This window comes from Perca fluviatilis, chromosome 24 (genome assembly GCF_010015445.1).
Source record: "Perca fluviatilis chromosome 24, GENO_Pfluv_1.0, whole genome shotgun sequence".
Classification (NCBI taxonomy): Eukaryota; Metazoa; Chordata; class Actinopteri; order Perciformes; family Percidae; genus Perca; species Perca fluviatilis.
In genome coordinates, this window is record NC_053135.1 from 12274866 (window position 1) to 12299574 (window position 24709).

The window sequence follows — 24709 nt, forward strand, 5'->3', positions numbered from 1 at the left end:
ATTCGGTTGCCTGTGTGTGCTTTCATAACTTCCTTGTCAAACATTCTTGTTTGACCTGGGTTGTTTGTTTTGTGGAAACTGAGCAAATTGAGTTTCAACAGGGTAGTGTTGTTTCCTTATCATCATCATCATCATCATCATCATCATCATGAGAACCAGATGAAGGATCATACACTCCAATCCATCTGTTGCTCTAATGTTTTTTGTCTCTTGTTTGTCTCCGTTTTCCCACCTGTGTTTTTTCCTCTTTGTCCAAAGTGTTTCTGTCTCCATTAAGGGTTTTCATTTCATTCCGTATCTCTTTTCCTAACCCAAAGATATCTCTTCTTCTCTCAAGGCACAGAGTCTGCACGTTCCCGATCAGTCCGTAGCGGGGCCTCCACCCCCGGCTCCTGCGCCGTCACACCTGGCACCCCCCCTAACTACTCCTGCCGCACCCCCGGCTCTCGCACCCCCGGCAGCCACACGCCCAAGTCCTTCAGCATCCTCCAGGAGAAGAAGGTGGCGGTCATCCGAACCCCGCCCAAGTCGCCGTCCTCGGCCCAGCGGCAGCTGAAGGTTCTCAATCAGCCCCTGCCTGACCTGAAGAATGTAAAGTCCAAGATCGGGTCCACCTCCAACCTCAAGCACCAGCCGAAAGGCGGACAGGTAACAGGCCACGTTGAAACCCGACAGTCATAACTTCGTAGAATCACACTCGGGGATCTCCAAAAAGAACGTCAGATTCTCATGTTGTTTGAAGGACTTTAACGGGAAAATCGCGAAATATCACAAGAAGTCAAGGTCCAAGTTAGTTGAATCTGCACTCGGCGAGATTTTAAACAGAATCCATTTTGTCACTTTTGCAACAGGAAATCTTTACAGCACATTTCTTTCTTTTTTTTGGAATACTTTATTTTCATTTTCCAGTTTACAAGAACAGGAACAGACACAAACAAATAACCCCCCACCCCCCCCTCCCCAAAAGGGTGCTCCAATGTTTTAAAGTAGGTATACAATGTTTCGAGGTCAGTCACATTCCAACAACACATTATCCACATAATCTAGATAGGGCTGCCAAATTTTAATGAAGGTGTTGTATCCCTTTCTAAGATTATATGTTATTTTCTCTAAAGGCACACAATTATTCATTTCTAAATACCATTTAGTCATGGATAGAGGGGAATCAGACTTCCATGTGACAGCAATACACTTTCTGGCCACTGCCAGGGTTATTTCCAAAAAATGTATTTGAAATTTATTAAGTGGTTTATCAATTTTCATATAGTTCCCTAACAAGCAAAATTCTTAATCTTAGACACTGCGTCACAAAAGTCAATCCAGAAACCTCTTACAGCACATTTCTTTTAGCAATCTACAAACTAGTCTATAAACAGCAGGGAGAAAGACACAGATTTACATAGATATGTATTTAACTGATGTCATATTTCAGGATTTTTTGGGGTAAAGAACTCTCTTTAAACGCCACACAGTTACCCGTTTCTGCCACATGGGGGCAGGAAATGACAAAGTTATATTGTACACCTTTTAATAAAAAACAAACAAAAAAAACATACTATTTATACTATTATAAGACAAATGATTGCATTACATTCAACTTCTAATAGTTTGAGTTTATAGTTAGGAGTAATATGTGTTATTTAGAAAATACTGTTTACACCTTGGTTTATTGTAGCTGTTCAACATAAATATTAGGGCTGGGCGTTATATCGATATCGTGTTATGAGACTAGATATTGCCTTGGATTTTGGATATCGTGATATGACATAAGTGTTGTCTTTTACTGGTTTTAAAGGCTGCATCACAGTAGAGTGAACTTACCAGACTGTTCTAGCTGTTCTATTATTTGCCTTTTCCCCACTTAGACATTATGTCCACATTACTGATGATTATTCTAACTCTATCTTCTATCTACAATCTAAGTGTGAAGATATTTTGTTAGAGCACCAATTGTCAACCCTAGAATATCGCCGCAATATCAATATCGAGGTATTTGGTCAAGAATATCGTGATATCAGATTTTCTCCATATCTCCCAGCCCTAATAAATATCCATACACTACTATTCGTATGTACAAGATGCAATAATGTGCTTCTGAAAGATAAAACCATACACGTGGAAAGACAGATGCAAGAAATAGGAACATTAAAGGTTGGATGCTTTTATATAGGCCTTAGTGGTCCCCTAATACTGTATCTGAAGTCTCTTTCCCGAAATTCAGCCTTGGTGCAGAACTACAGCCACTAGAGCCAGTCCCACAATGAGCTTCCCTTAGGATGTGCCATTTCTGTGTCTGTAGCTATTGGGGAGGAGAGAGGGGGGGGCCAAGGTGGAGGGTGGGGGTGTGGCCTTGACCAACTGCCACTTTGCTCGTTTGAAAGCCATGATGTCTCTCTCCCATGGGTTGGCCAAATTCTCTGGGCGGGCAAAGCAGAGAAAGGGGAGGTAACCTTGCTCCTTATGACCTCATAAGGAGAAGATTCCAGATCGGCCCATCTGAGCTTTCATTTTCTCAAAGACAGAGCAGGATACCCAGGGATCGGTTTACACCTATCACCATTTCTAGCCACTGGGGGACCATAGGCAGGCTGGGGGAACGCATATTAATGTTAAAAAAAAACTCATAAAGTGATGAAGTCATGCCATGGGACCTTTAACACCAAAGCTAAAGGGATTAATTGATCATGTATTTGACCATTTAACTTTTTTTTTTTTTACTTATTATCAGAAATTACATTTTTCATCTGGCTTTATCCGGCTTTAAAAATTAGTTGTTGTTATTGCTGGACATTGTTTTTTAGTTGATTTGTGATTCCGCTGCAAAGTGTCTATTGTCAGAATGTAGGAACATTCGTAAGAACCCTCTTCTTCTCTGTCTCTCTCTCTCCGAGTTGTAGAAATGTTTTAAAAATATCTCTCTTCACATCTTCGCTTTCTCTTCAACCCCCTCCACCGTCACTTCCTTTCCCTGTCTGACTTTCCCCTTTTTTTTTTGTCCTCACCTTCTTACCTCTCTCAAATTCAGCTTCAGCGTTCAGTCCCAGGAGCGGACTTAAAACGACAGCTATTCTCTTAAGAGTATTCCTCCAGTGGCCTCCAAGGTGCAGCCAACCTGCAGAATCATTTGCCCCAGGGCATCTGCTTTCGTTGTCGCCGTGCAGGATCCCCCCCCCCCCCCCCCCCCGGCTCCGAGTATTAATAATTGCAAGCGGATGGAATTACTTATTGAGAAGTTGCATCAAGGGCACAGAATGAAAATATATTGCCTCGCACTGTATTTTCTTTTAAAAAAGAAAGAGCCAGATTTCTGATTCACTTGAACAGAAGGGAATTGCGTGCTGAAAATGCAAATAGAGGTGCAAGGTTGCATCTCCACTGAATGTGACCTGAAAATATTGTTATTATTATTATTATTATTATTGACTGATGTCTACGTGCACGCACGCACGCTCCTCTCATCTTTGTCTGTGGCGTGTAACAGATCGACTAATCGGCGTAATCATGTAACCAGGGCAACAGACAGTCTTAATGTTCCAGAGGTGAGACTTTTCATTAACCCCAGCGAGGTATGGAGGAGGGGGGGGGGGACAAGTTGTCTTTCCTCTTTGGGGAGAAATGTGACACAGGGGGCAGACATTTGTAATGAAGCTGGGTGACAAACGGCTTTGTGGAGCACAGTCACTGGTATCGAAACTTTATAATGTCAGACTAAAGACTTGATGTTGAAGAAAAAAAAAAAAAAGGTCATATGTTAAAATGACACTTAATGACATATTTACAATCCTATAATGTCTTAATGTCATTTTATTTTGACATTAAAAGACCTATTTCAAAATAATAATAATTGCATTTGCACACAATGGAAATACACAAAGCCTTTGTGCTTTGGGGATATTTTGCTGTGATTGTGGGTGATTTGTCTCCGCTACTGTGACAAAGATTGAAATAATTAAATGCGGCTGTTGCATAATGTATAATGCAGGGCTGCCAGGAATAAGGGTAATGATATTTTCAGTATTGAATAATCTGTTGAATATCTTTCCATAAAATGGCAGAATAGCCACACTCCCAGTCTCCTGAAGGCCAAGTCGAATGCTCGTATTGCTTGATTTGTGTAAATGACCGACCAAAACAAAATATTTTGGTTATTATTATAGAAGATGGGGGGGGCATACTTCAGAAGTTCAATTTGACAGTTCCTTTGCTTCAGCTATGGAAGGCATTTGGATGTTTGTAGGTTTTAAGAAAAGAAAGAAAATGGCGATTGAAAATAGGTTTTCTCTCCGACCCACGGCGCAGGTGCATTGTCATTGCAGATGTCTGTGCTGAAACAGCTGGAGAAGGCAGTGTAGGAATGCAAAAAATAAAATAAAAAAAAACAACAACCCCAAATGGATAGTAAGAACAGTGCGTGTCACAGTGTGTGTCCGTGCGTGCGTGTAAGAGGAAGAGCTGTCAAGAGAATCCAGGTCAGGTCAGTGTCGACCGGAGACAGAGGCTTGCTGTCAGGGCTCTTGTGTGTTTTCCCTGAACCTCTTTCTCCTTTTTATTTTCTCACTCTCTCCTGTGTTCATGTTTGGCAACAATGGAGTAGGCATTTTTTAATGCCTACTAATTTTACAAAACAACAGAAATGGTGCACAAGGCATTGTTTGTATTAATCCACAATTGAGCATCAGGTAATTTTTATTTATTTATTTGTATATACAGTTGTGCTCATAAGTTTACATACCCATGCTAAAGTTGACTAAAAAGAGGAATAAATTGATCTTAATTTAAAAAATGAGGAAAACTCCGACCTTTTAAGGTCACCAATTATTTTTGTGAATGAATAATGTATTGTAAATAAATAAATGTTCTTCCTTAAAATACAGGGGGCATAAGTAAGTCCACCCCTATGTTAAATTCCCATATAGGCAGGCAGATTTTTATTTTTAAAGGCCAGTTATTTCATGGATCCAGGATACTATTCATCCTGATAAAGTTCCCTTGGCCTTTGGAATTAAAATGGCCCCACATCATAGCCTAGTGAACATAGCCTTCACCATACCTAGATATTGGCATGGTTTTATTTCAGTTAGCCTAATAGCTGGTTTGATTTGCATTGAGAGATGATTTTTATGTAAAGTACCCCATGCCAATCGCTAGGTATGGTGAAGGGTAGATCAATTTCCAAAAGATGATTTTTTTTTTTTTATTCCTCTTTTTAGTCAACATCAGCACAACTGTATATAATTTATTTATTTGCTTGTCCATTTGTTTTCACCTTGTAGGTTTAGGCTTCATGATATTAATTACCACCTCTGTTACCTTTTTAATTTAGCATCAGTGTAAAATGTATTCAGCCAGAACAAACGTGTTTTTTGGCTCTAGATCTGCATGTAAAGACACATGGATCACCCATCCCACAATAATCTAAATGAGGCTCATATAGGGTTTTCTTATTATTTTTTTTTTTTTTTTTTAAATTCGATTTCGTTTTAGGTTCAAATTTTACACGAGAAGCTGGACTTCAGTCATGTTCAGTCAAAGTGCGGCTCCAAGGATAATCTGAAGCACTCGCCCAAAGGAGGCAATGTATGTACGCCTTTCTCTTTTCTTTAGTCTTCTTCTCTTTCCTCTCTTTCTCTTCTCAGCGGGGGACTGTTTTATGTGTTCATCTGTCTACCCATCTTTCAAGCCAAAAAAGAGTTCATCCCAAATACAATACATCCATGTTACTTATTTTATCGACCAAGAAGTACAAATTGTGATATGAATTGTATGTATTAAGTGCCGTCCTTTTTATCAATTTGTCTTTCAAATGTGCTTCAGGCTGCTGTAACAACTCAAGGGACAAGTTTGAGTCTCAGTGCCCCGAGTGCAGCTTCTGCTCCCTGATAAATGCCTTTTTATTCACCCTGCATAGAAACTAAACTCCCATCGACGAAAGGCTTCAGATTGTTTTCTGTAGTCTGGATTGGCTAAAATTCAAATTCCCCAGCGCCGAAGTGAGTGCCGACAGATTGATAGGTCGGGGATTTAAAATTGGGACACTTACACAGGATTATTTGGAGCAGGAAAGGGACGGGGGACATTTTTAAGCCCCCCCCCCTCCCTCTCCTCTTTGCTCTCAGTGTTTTCTGTTTGCATAAAAAAAGTCACCCTGTCATTCCCAGGTCATGATTCCAAGTGTCAAACTGGACTTTAGCCACGTTCAGGCTAAATGTGGTTCCCTGGACAAAATCCAGCATGCAGCAGGCGGGGGCAACGTGAGTGACTCTGCAGAACACGTTTCACCTATACATTTAGGCATGTCAGTAATCACAGTGAACTATAGTTTTCATGTGTATCAACGGCTGTTTTGTACCTCTACGTTTAATATATTTCACATTTGCCCTAGGCACACAGCATACAGTATCTCTGCCTAGTGTATACAATCTTATTGTAAACACCCCTTTGCAGCATGCAGTGCTTTCTCTCTATCTTCTTTTTAACAGTGTTTGTGCTCACACTAATTCATATCACCCACGGACAATAAAGTTTAATTGAAGCACCTGCTCCCTGTAGCGTCACATACTGCCTGCGTCGTGTTTGTTTGACGTCTGGGCTGCTGCTGCTCCCTTTTCACCTTAACCCATCTCCAGGGAACCGACATCAGCACCTCTGGGTCTCTAGATTGACTTAATCGTACTTAACTTTTTTTCACCACAAAACACATCATGTCTGTTACTTTCTGTAGTTTCCATCAGGGTTTTATTTTTATTTATTTATTTTTTTTACACTTTTATGTTAACACATGCTTTCTGCTGCTGCCCCACAGGTCCAAATCCAGACCAAGAAGATCGACTTGAGCCACATCACCGCCAAATGTGGCTCCATGTCCAACATCCGCCACAGACCAGGTATGCGAAAAAAGGAAAGGAAAGCGGAAAATACACGCATCCGGCGGAATTTCCTGCAGCACCAGAGCAATCCCGGAAGTGGAACGCCAAGGATATAGACTAGCTTTTAACTGACCCTTGTGTATACCCAGTCTCTAATACACTTTACTTGAAGGTATCTACATAAGAGTGACATGACACTGTCATAAACATTATAAACAAGTCATAAACGTTGACATAATGCTTCTTTTAGTGTCGTTTGGTTTTTGTCATGACAAGTTAGGGTTAGAGTTAGGGTTAGGGTTCATGTGTTCATGACAGTGTCATGTGTTCATGACAGTGTCATGTCACTCTTATGTAGATACCTTCAAGTAAAGTGTTACCCAAGATTGTCTTTATCTTGCCTTGTATTGTGACCTAATAATAATATGAACAATTGGTTATTAGTGTCTGCTATGCCATGTTTGGTCTCAAGTAATGCAGGAAAGTGGAATGCACCTGGTTGCTTTAGGCACCAGTTGTGCTTGTGCATATTTTTTGCCATGATGTCGAAATAGGAAAATATTCCTGATGATGATTTTGACCATATTGCCATGCCCTGTGTGTTACTGTATATCCATCATGATGGTAAATAGATAAAGTGGCTGTGTGTCCTTCCCGTGCACTGCAGCGTGCACACTTGGATTCTCTGCCCCTGAGTGTTGCTCAGGAGAATCCTGCAGGCGAGTGATGCCCCGTGGGTTTGATCCTTTTCTTCTCCTTCTGTCCTGTTCCCAGGGGGGGGTAACGTGCGCATTGAGAATGTGAAGCTGGACTTTAAAGACAAGGCCCATGCCAAGGTCGGCTCCCTGGGCAACACCAGCCACACTCCTGGAGGGGGGAATGTTATGGTAAAAAAAAAAAAAAAAAAGAAGCACACAAATACAGCATCCTGTCACTGCCAGTTTCTGTAAAGAAGAGAATACACCCCTGACCTCAACTCTTCTTTTTATTTTTATTTTTTCCTGCACCCATCAGATCGAGAGCCACAAGCTGAGCTTCCGGGAAACGGCCAAAGCTCGGGTGGATCACGGCGCTGAAATCATCATCACCCACTCCCCCGGGGTCGGGACGGGAGGCACTTCCCCTCACCTGTCCTCCTCTGGCAGCATCAACGTGCTGGAGTCGCCCCAGCTCTCCACGCTGGCCCAGGATGTCACCGCTGCCCTGGCCAAGCAGGGCTTATGAGCGGGCTGCCACGGATTCACATCACCCTGCGAAGCCCACACCATTCCTCCCATCAATCTCATAAGCATCCAGTGTTCTCCCAAGGTCCTTCACTGCAACATGACCCCGACACACACACACACACACACACACACACACAATTAACCCAACAGGTTCTACAGTCGTAGTCAATTGACTGTCTTCGTCTATCAGCGACCCTTCCAGCCCTCCGAATGGGATTTAAAAAAAAAAACTGAATTCTAAGATTATTCTTCATTCCCACTCCTTAAAAGGGAGTCACACCCAGTCACTCTTTATTTGTTTCTCGTTCATTTTTCAATCATTCGTTATGGACTCGTTTTGTTTAGTCTTAGATGACGGCTAAAGGTTTGAGTGGATGTGCTTGTCTAAGAAAGCATTGACGGTTTTAACATTTGTACAGTGATTTTAAAGCGTAAAAAAAAAAAAGCATCACATTCCACTTGTTTTGGGATAAATGGTAAGGTGAACTCATGCATAATGTTCATTCAGAATTTACGTGGTTCTGAATGCAAGAAATAGCTACTAGATACTAGACGTTAGTCTCAAAGATCAACTGTGTGAGAGACTTAATTTACAGCAACATGGCTTGTAACTGTACCTGCAAAAGAATGGCTGATAAACATGTCTGCTTACAACGTGACATGACATTCATTTTCGTTTGTTGGTTGGTTGGTTTTAATCGTATGATTTCCTGATATGTGCTGAATTGTTTGGCAAATTGTTTGCTCGTTAGGTTTTCTTTTTTTTATATATATATATATGTCACTGTAGTGAAAGTTGTTCCAGTTTTGTATGTTCCCTGTGGCCGCACTGGCTTATTAGCACTTAAATGTGGATAACCACTGCAGTTATGTCGAATTAAGCGCTAAAAGGCTAGCTTTCCAATAGATTTTTCCCTTCTTTTTATTTTCACAAACCAATGGGCTGCTCTTTTTATTTGGTTTTACATTAGCTCTGTGGTTGTATTAGACTACAACTATGCTTTTATGCTGGCATGGCAAATAAATGATGAATAAATTAGATCTATTTGGAGCAATCTTTAAACTTTTCAGTGTGAGTATAAATGGCCAGGATGCATTCTAGTGTCTATACTTCATGGTCAGATCTTCAGATGCCTAAACGGCCTCTCGTGCGCCAGTGATCTTTCTCCTTTCGCAGAGACCGGGTTGTACAATGTATTTGAATGGGCAAAGTTTATTTCAAAAAGTGGAAAGCATGAAGCTTTATATGAAAACATTCCATCAAAAGAGCAGCTACTTGGCCCTTTTGTGCGATTGAACCAGTAACTTTACAGGAAACGAGAGCAGAAACGAAGAAGAAATGGGAAGAATGGGAGTAACCCTCAACTTACAGTTTTTGGGATTCATTTAAAATAAAAGGATAAAAAGAACATAACTGTTTTAGCACATTCACTGCTAACCATTGTGAAACTCTCTCTGCCCCCCCTTTTCCCCCGTTCCCAGATGTCAGTTACCCCTCCAGTGTTTTTCTGTGCTTCCTATATTCCTGCCTCCCTCCTCCCCAGCCCCTCTTTGCCTGTATTGGTGTATTTAAAAGACCATGTAGATGTGTGCACACTTTCCGATGTTTGAGATGTACTGATGACAAATGCTCCTACAGGATGATGACAACAGAAATAAAGAACATAAAAACAGATTCAATCTAGTTTCTTGTGTCAATTCTCAAAAGAAATCTCAGATTGTTGAGTCAGTAACTTATCTCAGTGATCTATTCCTAATTAATCAATTAAGTAATCAACAAATTAACCTCTCAATTAATACATGAATCAACCAATTAACAGTTGAATTAACAGATCAATCAACCAATTAATCAATCAAGCAATTGTATTTGTCACATGAAATCAATTAGGCTACAATGACAAAGTGTGAACAACAAATAATAGAACGAAAAATTGAAATATCAGCTTTAGAAATAGCTTGCTGAGATAAGCAACTGACTCAACAATCTGAGGTTGAAGGATCAACTCCCATGTTTGTCTGGGCAGCTTTTGAACTTCTCTCCTGAAATGTGAACGATAAATACAACTTCCAACGAGAGTCTGTACAATCTTTGCATATAGTGCAGCAAGATAAGCTGAAGGTAAAACTCTTATGGAGACTGGAAAGTTGAGGGTTCAATCCTTCTGAGATGCAGATAATTTTCAAAGTCTAAAACTGAAAGGGAAAAGTAAAATACTGTAAATAGTAGTACGGTAGTTCCATCATGCAAATACTGGAAATAGTAGTATAGTGTATCAACACTATATTACTAGTTCCAGTATACTACTATTTCCAGTATTTGCGTGATAGAACGCTGGTTAGAAGACCACTAATGGTCATGAGTTCAATACTCACGAGGTCCACTTCATTAAGAGGTTTAGTGTCCTGCATTTCACAGAAAATGTCTTTTTTGGCTAAACCCAACAGTCCCGTTCGTCTTGACTTGCCCTGTAACTGCTGGAGGAGGTGGCAGAGTTGAACATGAATCAGCCCTTCGCCCAGAAAACTGGCGTTCACGTCCGGCGTGCCCCGGTTAAGTAGGTTGGTGTGTAAGGAGGTTGGTGTGGATGGTGTGAAAGGAAAGTACCCACTAACCCCTATGCTGTGGACCTGTAACTAACTGAAGGAAAACTTTCTATGACACAAACTAATGTGATGGATCCTTATTTTCACTCAAACAATAAGTAGAAACCCTGATTTAAACCAAATGTTCAACATTTCTGACTGGTGATTATTCTTTACATAGATGAATTCAAGCCACAGTCTTTCGAAAGTGGTGTAGAGGCAATGTTATTGGTGAAAGATGGTAAAGGTTCTTGGTTTGAATCCAGCTATGGACAATTTTTTTTGTTTTCTTATAAACTGAAGGAAAACTTTCTTTGGCACGCACTTGTGTAATGTGGCATTATTATCACTCAAACAATAAGTAGAAACCCTGATTTAAACCAAATATTCAACATTTCTGACTAATGCCATGTTCTATTTTGGGACAAAGATGACAGCTTGTTGCAGTGATTCAATGGTGGTGTAGAGGTAAAGTTGTTGATGTATGATTATGGAGGTTGTTGGTTTGAATCCAGTTATGAACTTTTTTTTTTTTATAAACTGGAGAAAAACTTTCTTTGGCACACAATGGCATTATTTTCACTCAAACAATAAGTAGAAAACTCAATTTAAACCAAATATTCAACATTTCTGACTAGTGCCATGTTCTATTTTGGGACAAAGATGACAGCTTTTTGCAGGATTCAATGGTGGTGTAGAGGTAAAGTTGTTGATGTATGATTATGGAGGTTGTTGGTTTGAATCCAGTTATGAACTTTTTTTTTTTTTTATAAACTGGAGAAAAACTTTCTTTGGCACACAATGGCATTATTTTCACCCAAACAATAAGTAGAAAACTCAATTTAAACCAAATATTCAACATTTCTGACTAGTGCCATGTTCTATTTTGGGACAAAGATGACAGCTTTTTGCAGGATTCAATGGTGGTGTAGAGGTAAAGTTGTTGATGTATGATTATGGAGGTTGTTGGTTTGAATCCAGTTATGAACTTTTTTTTTTTTTTATAAACTGGAGAAAAACTTTCTTTGGCACACAATGGCATTATTTTCACTCAAACAATAAGTAGAAAACCCAATTTAAAACAAATGTTCAACATTTCTGACTAGTGATTATTCTTTATGATAAAAATGGACTTCCACAGCAGTGTTTTGATGGTGGTGTAGTGGTAATGTTACTGGTACATGGTGTCAAAGGTTGTCGGTTCAAATCCAGCTGTGGGCTATTTTTTCCGTTTGTCCTCTTGAATGTTTACTGATGCAATCATAACAACAAAGTAAAGCTTGAAGGGTATCTGAACTGTGGTGTAGTGGTATTGTCAGTGGTATGCTGATCCAAAGGTTCCTGGTTTGAATCCAGCCACAACCCATCTTTTGAAATCTGTCCTCTTGTACACCTACTGCTGCATTCATAACAACAAACTAAAGCTCTATGGGCATCTCTACTGTGGTGTAGTGGCATTGTCAATGGTATATGACTCCAAAGGTTGCTGGTTTGGATCCAGCTATGACCAATTCTTTTAAATCTGTCCGCTTGAACACCTACCGCTGCATTCATGTGAACAAACTGAACCTGATGAATTATCGTCGCTGTAGTGTAGCGGAAATGTCAGTGATGTGTTGTGCTGCAGGTTGTTGGTTCAAACCCAGTAAGGAACAACTTTTTTCAGTTTGTCCTCATGAATGCTTACTACTGCACCATCAAAGCGGACATAACTCGGTTATCATGTGTGTACGAAAGATGGTGCAGCGGAAAGGCGAGGGCCTTGGAACGGCAAAGTTGCGAGTTCAAGACTGTGCAGGGTCTCCGAGGAAGAACTCAGAACGAACGAGATACAAACGGGCAAAAGTCGTGAAAGATGGTGGAAAGTGAGCTAAGTCAGAAGAGCGAAAGACACGAACGAGATTCCCATAAGTAAAAATCCCGAAAGATGGTGTAAAATGAGTTGAGTGAACCCGCTAAACGAACGAGATTCCCAAAAGTAGGAAAAGTGTGGCCGGGACAGAGATGGAGATAGGGAAAGTGTGGCCGAGATGGAGTTGGAGACAGGGAAAGTGAGACGGAGCGAGAGCAGCACGACAGAAAGGGGGGGAAAAAAAAAATCTTTTTTTTCCCTTTTTTGGGCAAAAAATGACCTTTTTTAAGAAAAATTTCAATTCAGCCTTGAGCAGGACTAGAACCACCAACCTACTGATATCCATCTCATTCCTTTACCACTGCACCACCATCTCTTCATACTAAAATAATTGCTTAACATCTATTTGACAGTGAGGCAGCAGGACAAGCAACAAAAAAAAAAAAAATGTAAAAACAATCTGAACTAATAATTAACAAATACAGAATAATTATTTGTAATTGCAGCAGACATTATTTTAAAATGATGTCCACATTTCATAGTCAAACAACATGCTTTATGGAGACTACTTCATGTTGTTCAGCTCAAATCACAGAAAACAGCAGAAAATGAGAAAAGAGTTCAGATTATCTGTAAAACTGCACTTTTCCCTGCAATTCTTCCTAATTTACATCCAGCAAATGAGCTGAACAAAGATCTGCCGGCAGGAGATGAGCGTACTACAGATAATCTGAACCAGGGTTAAGTATCAGAGGCGGGGGCACTCACTGGTAAAGACCGATCAACTGAGGATGAGGGTTGACTGGGTCCAGGGATCCGTAGATCATGTGCGCTGAAAGACAAGGAGGGATAAGAGAGAGTCATATAGAGGAAAAGATGGATCAAAAGAGAAGTCTTTAAGGAAGGTGGATTGATTTAAAATTGGAGGATACTAGTAAATAGAAGTTGTGGATATGAGGTGTAGAGTTAAATAACATTTTCATATATTTAACTGGTGAACCGACCAGTTTTTGATTTAAGCACTTATATCTGGAGGGTGGCCACATTATTTCCTTCTGAAGAACCAGCTCAGAAACCATGGCTAAGTGGGCATTCACACAGCCTGCGTCGTCTGTAAGACGGCGCGGCAAAACCGCAAGTCTTTCCATTCATTTTGAATTGCCGCAGGGGGAACGTGCAAAAAAAAAAACGCAGCGTGTTGCGGCGAAAAGTTGAGACTGAATCAAGTTTTGGAGAAACGCAACCCCGTCACGCTGCGGTGGCCAATCGTGTAACCGGCAATCAGACTTGTCAGTCGGTTTGGAGGCGGCGTGAGGGTCCCGTACAGGAAACAGGAAACTGTACTGCTTCTATCGCTGCCTCAAGAAAGTTTTAAAACATGAAACACAAGCACTGAACTGCTCAGGAGTTTGTCTAACAGCTAAATGTTTGCCAAACGACAAAGCGCAGTCGATCTGTCTCGCTCGTCTCTTTTCTTTCTCTCTTTCTCCATGACACGAAGCTGGAAACGTCAAGATCAATAAACGAACTGACGGAAAACACTAACTGTGAAATATAAAGTCCACTTTAAGTCCACAAAAGAAAACAACAGGGCGTCGCGCAAATGGGCCGTTTTAGTGACGCTCCCACACTGCCGCGCAACCCTGCCGCAAATCAGAAAACTAGAGTCCTTCAGAAGCTTTTGGAGGCAAAACAGAAATGTCTCGGTGAGAACTCTGACAGCCAAACAGCTACACCAAATTCTGTCTTTAAAGTCTTCTTTACATGATTCCACATGAGCTGAAGAGTAGGATGAAGAAAACAAAAGGTGACGCACCTTCTGCAGCAAACGTGGGTAATGGGTTTCTGGAAATAATCCTGTTGGAAATAAAAGAGTCAGCACTGACCGTGACTTTGGGATGAATTTACAATGATATAAAAGCAGAAAAATCCTCACAATTTAGAAGGTCTTGTTATGAAAGATGTATTCTTTTTCTACCTCACTGATTACAGAATGTGAAATCCCTTCTGTTGGTGCTGAAAACTGGCCATCTACAACATGACCAAAGACAACAGAATGCACTGTACCTCCATTAGGAAGACACAGGCTGTTAACGATGAGGTGTCCTGGGCGGTTTTGGTCAGTCCTGGTTTGGGTGTCCTGTGCTGTTTTGGTCAGTCCTGGTTTGGGTGCATGATGAGTAAAAAAAAAAAAACAGAAATTCATCATTTTACTCTGTTTTTGACAATTTACGTAAATACACTGGCACATGCACATACCTGAAGAGCAGCTCCAGGGCCACAGTGTCTCCATAGTCATGGGACACCAGAGTCACTCGCTGGTTGCTCAGACCCAAGTGAGCCACCAGGGCCCCCACCACACTGGCCTGCTCGAAGATGAGAGTACCTGTGGGGACCCTGGGATGGTCAGGCACAGGAGAAAATCAGCTACGGGTAAGTACAGTAACAGAGCACCAAGCAGGAAACCTCAGAAACATGATTTACTAAATTAATCTGTAAAATAAAGACACTTAAACTGACACCAGATTTTACTCACTGGCTTGTCGCTGAAGCCAAAGCCCAGGAAGTCCAGTGCAATGACTCGATGGAAGCGCTGAGTGAGTGGCTCCCAGATCTGTATGGAAAAAAAACACACACAACATTTGGTCTCTGGCTTGCTCACATAAAGGCCCTAGATTTTTCCAGTGGTGTTTAGGTGTGTTGAATTAGCTACCGAGCGTGTGCAGTGGGTACCTTGTTCCAGTCGAAGCGGGAGAGCAGAGCGACGACATCAGAGCTTCCCAAAGCCCCATAGGAATCTGGTTTAAGGAGAAAAGAGAAATGCATGTATGTATACTATACATTGTATAGGCACAGAGGCAGATACGTTCACAACACAAAGAAGGCACAGTGACTTTTTTTGCATGTTTTATTCCAAGTATAAATGTGACTGCTGGCATTAATGATGATGTGTGACGATGTGCGCTGACAGAAAAACAAACAAAGATTATGTGTGATTTATGCCTCAAAAAAGTCCCATTTGAAGCTAAGATGACTCGAAAAATTAATCAACTACTTAAGTGACTATATATATATATATATATATATATATATATATATATATATATACACAGTATTTCACAAAAGTGAGTACACCCCTCACATTTTAGTAAATATTTCATGTTAAATTTATGTTAAATTCCCATTAAGGCAGGCAGATTTTTATTTTTAAAGGCCAGTTATTTCATGGATCCAGGATACTATGCATCCTGATAAAATTCCCTTGGCCTTTGGAATTAAAATAGCTCCACATCACCACATAGCCTTCACCATACCTAGAGATTGGCATGGGGTACTTTCCATAAGATCATCTCTCAATGCAAATCAAACCAGCTATTAGGCTAACAGACATAAAACCATGCCAATCTCTAGGTATGGTGAAGGCTATGTGATGATGGGGGGCTATTTTAATTCCAAAGGCCAAGGGAACTTGCATAGTATCCTGGATCCATGAAATAACTGGCCTTTAAAAATAAAAATCTGCCTGCCTCTATGGGAATTTAACACTTTTGTTGCCAGCGGTTTAGACATTAATGGCTGTGTGTTGAGTTATTTTGAGGGGACTACACATTTACACTGTTGTACAAGCTGTACACTTAATACTTTACATTGTAGCAAAGTGTCATTTCTTCAGTGTTGTCCCATTAAAAGATATAATGAAATATTTACTAAAATGTGAGGTGTGTACTCACTTTTGTGAGATACTGTATATATATGTGCACACTAAGCAAAAAAAGAAACGTCCTCTCACTTTCAACTGCTTTTATTTTCAGCCAACTTAACATGTGTAAAACTTTGTATGAACATAACAAACTAAGAACTAAACTGAACAACGTTTCACAGAAATGTGACTAACAGAAATGGAAAAATGTGTCCCTGAACAAAGGATGGTCCAAATCAAAAGTCACAGTCAGTATCTGGTGTGGTCACCAGCTGCATTAAGTACTGCAGTGCATCTCCTCCTCATGGACTGCACCAGGTTTACCAGTTGTTGCTGTGAGATGTTACCCCACCAAGGCACCTAGAAGTTCCCGGACATTTCTGGGGGGGGCCATGGTTCTCGCCCTTACCCTCTACGATCCAACAGGTCCCAGACGTGCTCAATGGGACTGAGATCCGGGCTCTTCGCTGGCCATGGCAGAACACTAACATTCCTGTCTTGCAGGAAATCGCGCACAGAAGGAGCGGCATGGCTGGTCGCATTATCATGCTGGGGGGTCATGTCAGGAAGAGCCTGCAGGAGGGAGGAGGACGTCTTCCCTGTAACGTTCAGCAACTTTTGATTTGGACCATCCTTTGTTCAGGGACACATTTTTCCATTTCTGTTAGTCACATGTCTGTGAAACGTTGTTCAGTTCAGTTCCTAGTTTGTTATGTTCATACAAAGTTTGACGCATGTTAAGTTGGCCGAAAATAAAAGCTGAGTATATGTTATTTATTCAGTTAAACGATTAATCACAAATTGAAAAGGATAATGAAAACAATAACTATTGTCAGCCATAGTCACAGTTGGATACCATTACAACACTCTTGCCAACCCATGGGGGTATTTAACAATACTACTGTGCATTGAGTCTCTCTCTTACCTCTGTAGAAGATCTCCCTGCCTCTGAAATGGAACACCTCCCCGGCACTATGCCACTTTTGCAGGGCAGCTAGGTGACAGCTGAGGGGGCGGGATGTGAAGGGAGACGGCCACCAGCGGGATGCAGATCAAACCCGCATGAACCCACCACTCTCTCAGTGAAAGGTAGGTTTTTGTGAATGGAACTTCCTACAGGTGAGATCACGCACGGAGGCGTGATCAGAGGCAGCAGGATCAGCAGCTGTTACTCCTGAGAGAAAGCGTGTCCTACCTCAGAGCTTCAGCTCAGAGAAGATGTCCCTTCAGCTGGTCTGTATCTAGAAGGTTCCTCCTCTTCTTCTTCCCATCCACTGAGGCGGTATATCTGCAGGTATGAGACAAATAAAAGCACTGCAGTCGCGACACAGCGGACGGTCCAAGTGAAAAGCATACAACAATAATCAACTTTTATAGTTATATTTATAGTTTGCATTAGCACTGGAATGTGGAAATGTTCATGAATACAATGGGCAAAGACAAACCTGCGGACTTCCAGCTCCCACGGACCATGTAAACACCAGTCCACCTGCAACCGTCTATTTGCCGAAACACAAACAAAAACGATATCAAACGCCATATTCCTTCACACGGCGATGCAGACTTTTCGCCTAGCGTCATTCCGGTGAATGTGACAGCTTGACAATTATTCGCCCCGAACAGCCAAAGTACCAAGTGTACAGGCGTTAGCATAAACTAGCTGTGAGTTAGCAACGGGACACAGGAACCGTGTGTTTGTTGTCTATCCGGCTTATGGCGAGTGGATAGTGCCTAAGGAGGGAGGCTGCTGTGTGGCATGCAGTCCAGCCTCTGACTGACCTCATAACGTCCTCCATTCGTCTTCATGAAGCTGATTCATAATCCATAAATTCATCCGCTCAAGTTGCTAGCTACATGTTCAGAGGTCGCCGAGTCGTCTTTGGGTCAGTTTGAAGTCGGCTGGGGGGGGTCTGGAGTGTCAGTGCAGCATGAGGGTCATCATCAGATACCTCTCACTTATCATCATCATCAACAACACTGATCTTGATAATATACCAAAAGAAGGGAAAGGGCAAAGAACCACAATACAAAAACTTATATATCACAAAATCGGTGTGTGCAGGACTCTGTGTATGTGTATGACTGTGTGGTTGCGTCTGCAATCTTTTATGCAGTAGCCTGCTGGGGAGCTGGGAGCACAGAGAGGGACAGGAAGAGGCTAAACAGACTGGTGAAGAGGACTATAGCTCTGTTCTGGTCTGCCCTCTGGACACCATAGAGGAGGTCGGGGGGAGAGGAGGATGTTAGCCATCAATCATGGCCAACACCTCTCACTCCCCCCCCCCTACATGAGACTGTGAGTTCCCTGAGCAGATACTTCAAGCAGACTGCTGCACCCTCAGTGCAAGAAGGAGCGCTGCCCCAGGTCCTTCATTCCAGCAGCAGTCAGACTCTTTAATGCAACATCATAATGTATCACTGCTACTAGCTGTTTCTGCAATATGAGCCATCACTGGACAATATTCTGCACTATGCATATGTATCTATTTTATCACACTTTGTTACCTCCAAATGTGAAATATGTCATTTCTATTTATCCGCACCTTATTCATCTGTATATCTGTTTATTTACTGTCTGTTTATATAAGTGTTCATTGTGTAAATATGTTTGTTTTTTATTACTATTATAACTAATTATATATTTTTTTTCTATTTCTTATACTTTATGTAAAGTTTTTTCCTCCTATGTCTACTTAATGTGTATTTGTGTTATATTGATGTGTGACATTCTTTTTCTTTTGAGCTGCTGTAGCACAGGAATTTCCTCAGTGTGGGATTAATAAAGTATTTTATCTTATCTTAAATCATAAGTCTAGTAATAGGCTAGTACGTTATAGTTTGATATGTTTTTGATAAACAATTAGGCTACAAATGTGAGTTTCTTTCAAATCACATATAAGTCAAAACACATCTGTTTAAAACTGCCTATTCCACTTGATGTCAATTGCTCTGCCTCTTTCTGTTGTTTCTATTGTTGTTTTTTGTCTTATGTATCCCTGTACGGTGTCCTTGAGTGCTGAGAAAGGCGCCTTTAAATACAATTTTTTATTATTATTGTTATTATTATTATAAGGTAAACACATTGAGCAACCCCAGCTTTGGGTGCTGGATTTCAAAATTCACTAACACACTCAAGATTAACACCACAGAAATCTGTTAATTTCACTGAGCAAAAGCACAGGATGTTTATGGGTGTTAAACCTCACAATAAAGTGTGCATCTCATGAGGATTTCAACTCCCGACCATTGTGTTCTTCCAACCAGTGTTCCATCACGCTGAGCGATCTGATCCGATACACATGCAGGTAGCTTACCTTTTACCGACTGTAACCATGATCTTCCCTAACTGTCATAAGGACAACACAGGACTTTCACCCAGGAGACCGGGGGTCGTGTCCCACGTATCATGGTTAAGTACTTTTCTAATCTCAACTGTCCTCTGCATTTTTATGGAAACTGAGTTGGGTTTTGGAAAGTACTTTTCCGTGACGCATGGGACACGAGCCCCAGTCTCCTGGGTGAAGGTAGTGATGGTCAAATGAAGTTTTGTGAACCATTTTCTTTATTTTCTGAGCTCACTAGATGGCGCTCTCTCTTCAAAGAAAAAGGTTAAAGGAATGGCAGTTCAGTGTGTTTTCAACCCTTTGTTGAAGAAAGAACCCCATCTAGTGGGCTCAGAAATAAGAGAAAGGGGTTCATGAAGCTTCATTTGGCCATCACTAGGTGAAGGTGTTAACATGAGTATTGAACTCCCAACCATTGTGCTCGTCCAACCAGCATTCCATCACACTGAGCTATTTGACCTGATATTCTAGAGTTGTTGGAAGTTGTATTTATTGTCCATATTTCAGAGGAGAGAAGTTGAAAAACTGTCAAGACAAATTTGTGATTTGATCCTTCAACCTCCGCTTGTTGAGCTGGTCGCTTATCTCAGTGAGCTATTCCTCAAGGTAACATTTTGAGCTTTCATTCTATTATTTGGTGTTCACACTTTGTATTATAAACCTCTAAATAAATTGCCTGTCAGGGTGATTGAACCCATGACCTACATGTCCTCTCACCAACATTCTATCGTACTGAGCTATCCCATCCTAGACCTACCAGACTCTCTTGTACATTTCATTTGTCCAGAGAGTCTGGCCACTCTCCATGGACAAGTGTTAACTTCCTTGAAGGCAGGTACTCTGTTGAAGTTTCAAACTATTGGATCTGCCCAGAGCCACTCTGGATCTGCCATAATCAATCGCCAACGTTTGGTCATGACGTCGGCTTAGCATCGCTAGCGTTCGCCTTAGCCACTCCTTCACCACTAACGGAGCATCTCGCATCTTTCTCCGCCACCATTACGGAACTACAACTCTAGCGCACGGCCTCAACATCATCGTTCTCAGCCAGTCCCTCTCACTCCCTCTGTTCGATGATTGGACCTCCAAAAATTTGGCTGGAGAAAACCCAGATGTAGTACTGAAGGAAAATTAAAATTGAGCGTTAGGTACGTAGAAGGGCAGAGCCAGTCTGATCTCATCCGACACCAATACGTTGTTTAATGGAGTATTTGACTTCTTCATGCCAGGTGTTAGACCTTAAAAGCTAGAGCTTCCATCAGTATTGAACCTACAACCTTCTGAACAGGTTATGGGGTATTTATCATGCTAAGCTATCTGTAAAGTTGAAAATCTTTGGGTTGGAGGTTGTATTTATCATTCAAGTTACTGAGAAGAAAAAATGTAAACTGATGACTGAGCTTGGATTTAATCCTTAAATCTCAGATTGTCATGATCACATTTTATATTGCTGTATGAAGACTGCTGTTCACATATTGTTATACGTTTGATAAATATAATATGGCAGTTGTTGAGCTAATTAGAAAAGGCTGATAAAGTTGCCAAATGACTTTTAACTGAAGTCAGTTACTAAGGGCAAGCCACAGACATCATTTATCCCGTTTCCATGTAGTTACATAGTCACTCATAAGTTCATAACCACTACAGTGCTCAATTACCTATTTTTGAGGGGGAAATAAACTAAAAACTTTTGCCGCGAAGGCATGACCGGTCCTCTGGAGGACATCCACCAGACCAGCGGGCGCTCGTTGGATTGTTGTCGGCCGCGGCAGGCGTGGAAGGCGGGGAGGAAGCTGAAGCAAGGAGGCCGGTCGGGCCAGCTAGCCTGGCTAAGGAAACTACCAAACAGATCGCCACTGCCAAGACTCCTACTCACCAACGCCAGATTGATGTCACACACAATAGATGAGCTACAAATACACACTACTGCGTGATCATTATTGCAGAAGCCTGGCTGAACACAGACGGCAGCTAGCAGCTAGCAGGGCGAGCTAATGGCAGGACGTCTGAGTTGAAAACGCATCTTGTTGTCACGTAAGAGCCCTGTTCCTGTTGCACAGACATTTTAATTGCATTTTGTATCTGTTAAGAAGCACAAAGGCACTCTTTAGTATATGCCCCCAAAACTGCCCTTTTAGCTAAATGGGAGCTATGGGCATTAGCTGCAGCAACTCCAGTTTGCTAGGACCGATTCTGTTCGGTTCTTTTGCTATCGACTGTACTCACATATTTATAGCGATCAGGATTAACGTAAAAATTGCCCAGAGTTCTCCTTTAACTGGAATTATGAGCCCGAGCCCGATTTTAACCCAACAGTTTTTTAATACGTGGACTGTTATAACTGACGTTATAAAGGACTCGTAAGATATCTTAAACAATCTGGCCTGGTTGCGCAATTATCGAAGACAGTGCTACAGATGGGGGAGACACGATTTAGCACAATTTACCTCACACTCAAGTCTAGAGCTACAGGAGAAGCTGGAGAGGCATAGCTTTCTCCCCGCCCACTTAGGCTAATAAAGTAATGATTAAAAAAACGACGCATTTACGTAATCGATTACTTCGACTACGTCGACGAATCGTCCCAGCCCTATCTGCCACGCTTTCTCACGCTGTTTCATTACATCGGCCGTGTTTCTTTTTTTACAAATAATGTATTTCACGTTATCATATTTCCACTAGAAGCTGCTGCTCACTCTGTATAAAGTATGAACAATGTGTATTCTCTATTTTAGCACCAGTAAATCTTTTTATCGACCTCGTGGTCTATCCGAAATACATCAGCCTGGCTTGACCTAGTCGCTCCTCCTCAGTCTGGCTTGGCCTTCGTGAAACGCACCAAGCCAGGCTGCACAGATTAGACTAGGTCAAGCCTCGCTTTATCAGTTACCCTGGCTTTATAAATTCTGCTTTTGTGAAACAGCCCCCTGCTCGCTGCCAGTGTAATATGACAGGGGAACTTAATGTATGGTCATGAAAGGTATCAATCTGGAAGCAGCTATTGGTTTTCTGCCTGTATTTATTTCTGTTGTACTGCTGCAACAATGGAATTTCTCCACTAGGGATCAACAGTTGCAAACATCTTGAGTGTAAATCCCATGCTTTAAAAAATGTAAAACGTACTCTCTACTAGAATCTGCGAGTAAGACAGCTCACCAGTATTGTGTCGCTGTCTATGATGGTGTTGAGACGATGAGCAATGGTAAGTACGGTGCATTCTCTGAACTTGTCCCGTATGGTTTTCTTCATCAGTTCATCTGTCCTGCAGAGACATGGCACATGCATTAAAGATAGGGATGCATTTATTGACTATGTTATAGTATGACTTTTTTTTTTATTCAACATACTATACTATGATTTTTTTTATCATTTTCTTTCAACATACGGTACTATACTATGACTTTATATCACTTTTTTCAACATACTATACCATGACTTTTTGTAATCACTTTTTTGACATAATCCACTTCCTCTCACATATCACGACAATACGGCTGCACAAATTAAACCAGGTGACATCCTTTACTGTAAACTGGGAAAACAACAAATACTGGGATTAAGAAGGCTAGTCTAAACAAAACTGTTGTGTGCATGTATTAAATCTCTTCTGATTTTGTTAGGCTATGTATTAGCTACAGGGCCCTACAGTGTACTGCAATACAAGGATAACCAGAGCTTTTCACATGTTGAAGTTCGCAGGCCAGAGTAGCTGGAGATATTGGCTGAAGCGTAAACGTGGGGATATTGCCAGCCAAGAAAATTCTGAGGGGGGAAATGAAGAAGGAGAAGGCAGTAGCGACCAGGCAGGTCAGAGCAGGAGAAGACCACAGAAGGAGATGCAGAAATAAGTGAAAGAGAAGAGGGAAAGGAAGAATTGACTGTGAGGGATGAAGAGGAGGCTGCAGACTCAGAGAGAGGGACAGAGGCAGGGAGTGATCTGGAGGAGGTAGATGAAGATGACAGGGAGGAAGAGTCCTGCAGTTACCCCTGGACCATATGGTTTGTTTATATTCTCCTTCCATATAGATTGCAGTACAGTAGCATAAGTTTTCAGTTGTATATGTTATAGGGTTAGATATGTAAATATTTACATATATACATAGATTATCTAATCATGTTTTACAGTTTCTCTATCATATCATTTGTTTGACCTTTTGTTTGATCATAATTACTGATAAAATAGGACACATTCTGTTCTGTTTTCTGTTCTATTTGTAAATTTATCAGTAAATATGATCAAGCCATTTAATTCAATTTCAGCTAAATTCAATTTTATTTATAGCATCAAATCGTCATTAAATTCAATACAATTTTATTTATAGGGTCAAATCATAACAAGAGTTATCTCGAGACACTTACTCTACACTCTACAGATAGAGTAGGTCTAGACCAACATTCTATAATTTACAAAGACCCAACAATTCCACCAAGAGCAAGCATTTGGTGCAACAGTGGCGAGGAAAAACTTCCTTTTGGGCAGAAACCTCAGACAGACCCAGGCTCTTGGTGGGCAGCCATCTGCCGCTGCCGGTTGGGACACAGAGACGGATACAGATATACAGATATAGAGAATTATGATTCATAATAATTATAGCAGTTGGTATGATGAACGGTGGTAACAATAAAGATAATAGAACTATGACTAGAAATGATAGTTGTAGCAGTTCAGGGCGTTGCGGGGTGCTGCGGGGCATAGTAGGGCATAGCAGTGCGTTTACATGTGGGGGTTCCCGTGCACCGTCTTCCCCTGACACCCTGCCGAGATCTCTCGCTACCCCTTTGCCAACCCAATGTAAAATGTTCTAGATCCGCCACTGTTTGTGCATGCTGTCTTTTAGCCCACTATTGCCTACCTTGTCCACCTGGAACCTGTTGATATTCATTTGGAGGATTAAGCTATTTCTCATGTGAATGCACCATCCGGGTGCAATTCAACGTGCGTTTACAGCGTTCACATTCTTGTCTCAGTCGTACGCTGTGGTATTAATTATGATGATGCACAAATCAAAGGGTTAAGAGGGAAAACATCTGGCTCAAATGCACACTGCGTCTTTAAGCTCCGCCGCCGATAAATTAGCACGCCGATCATCTGTCGCTGTCCGGTGAGGGAGGTGCTGAAATCAGAGCGCTCTCCTCCC

At 41.3% G+C, this 24709-nt stretch overlaps 1 protein-coding gene and 1 pseudogene across 16 annotated transcripts in view; one reads left to right on the forward strand and one right to left on the reverse strand.

Annotated features, from left to right (window-relative positions):
* Positions 1-9767, forward strand: part of LOC120554148 (microtubule-associated protein 2-like) — a 66520-nt gene extending 56753 nt beyond the window's left edge. For 14 of the 16 annotated variants that reach the window (XM_039792809.1, XM_039792814.1, XM_039792811.1 and 11 more), the window contains 6 exons: positions 338-648; positions 5485-5577; positions 6159-6251; positions 6803-6884; positions 7641-7753; positions 7881-9767. In XM_039792809.1, coding sequence (XP_039648743.1) covers positions 338-648; positions 5485-5577; positions 6159-6251; positions 6803-6884; positions 7641-7753; positions 7881-8090 — 902 coding nt within the window. In that variant the 3' untranslated portion in view covers positions 8091-9767. The remainder of the gene's footprint in view (positions 1-337; positions 649-5484; positions 5578-6158; positions 6252-6802; positions 6885-7640; positions 7754-7880) is intronic. The other 2 variants (XM_039792821.1, XM_039792808.1) reach the window with 1 other exon arrangement.
* On the reverse strand, positions 9012-23567 carry LOC120554794 (annotated as a pseudogene).
* Positions 23568-24709: the final 1142 nt, after the last annotated feature.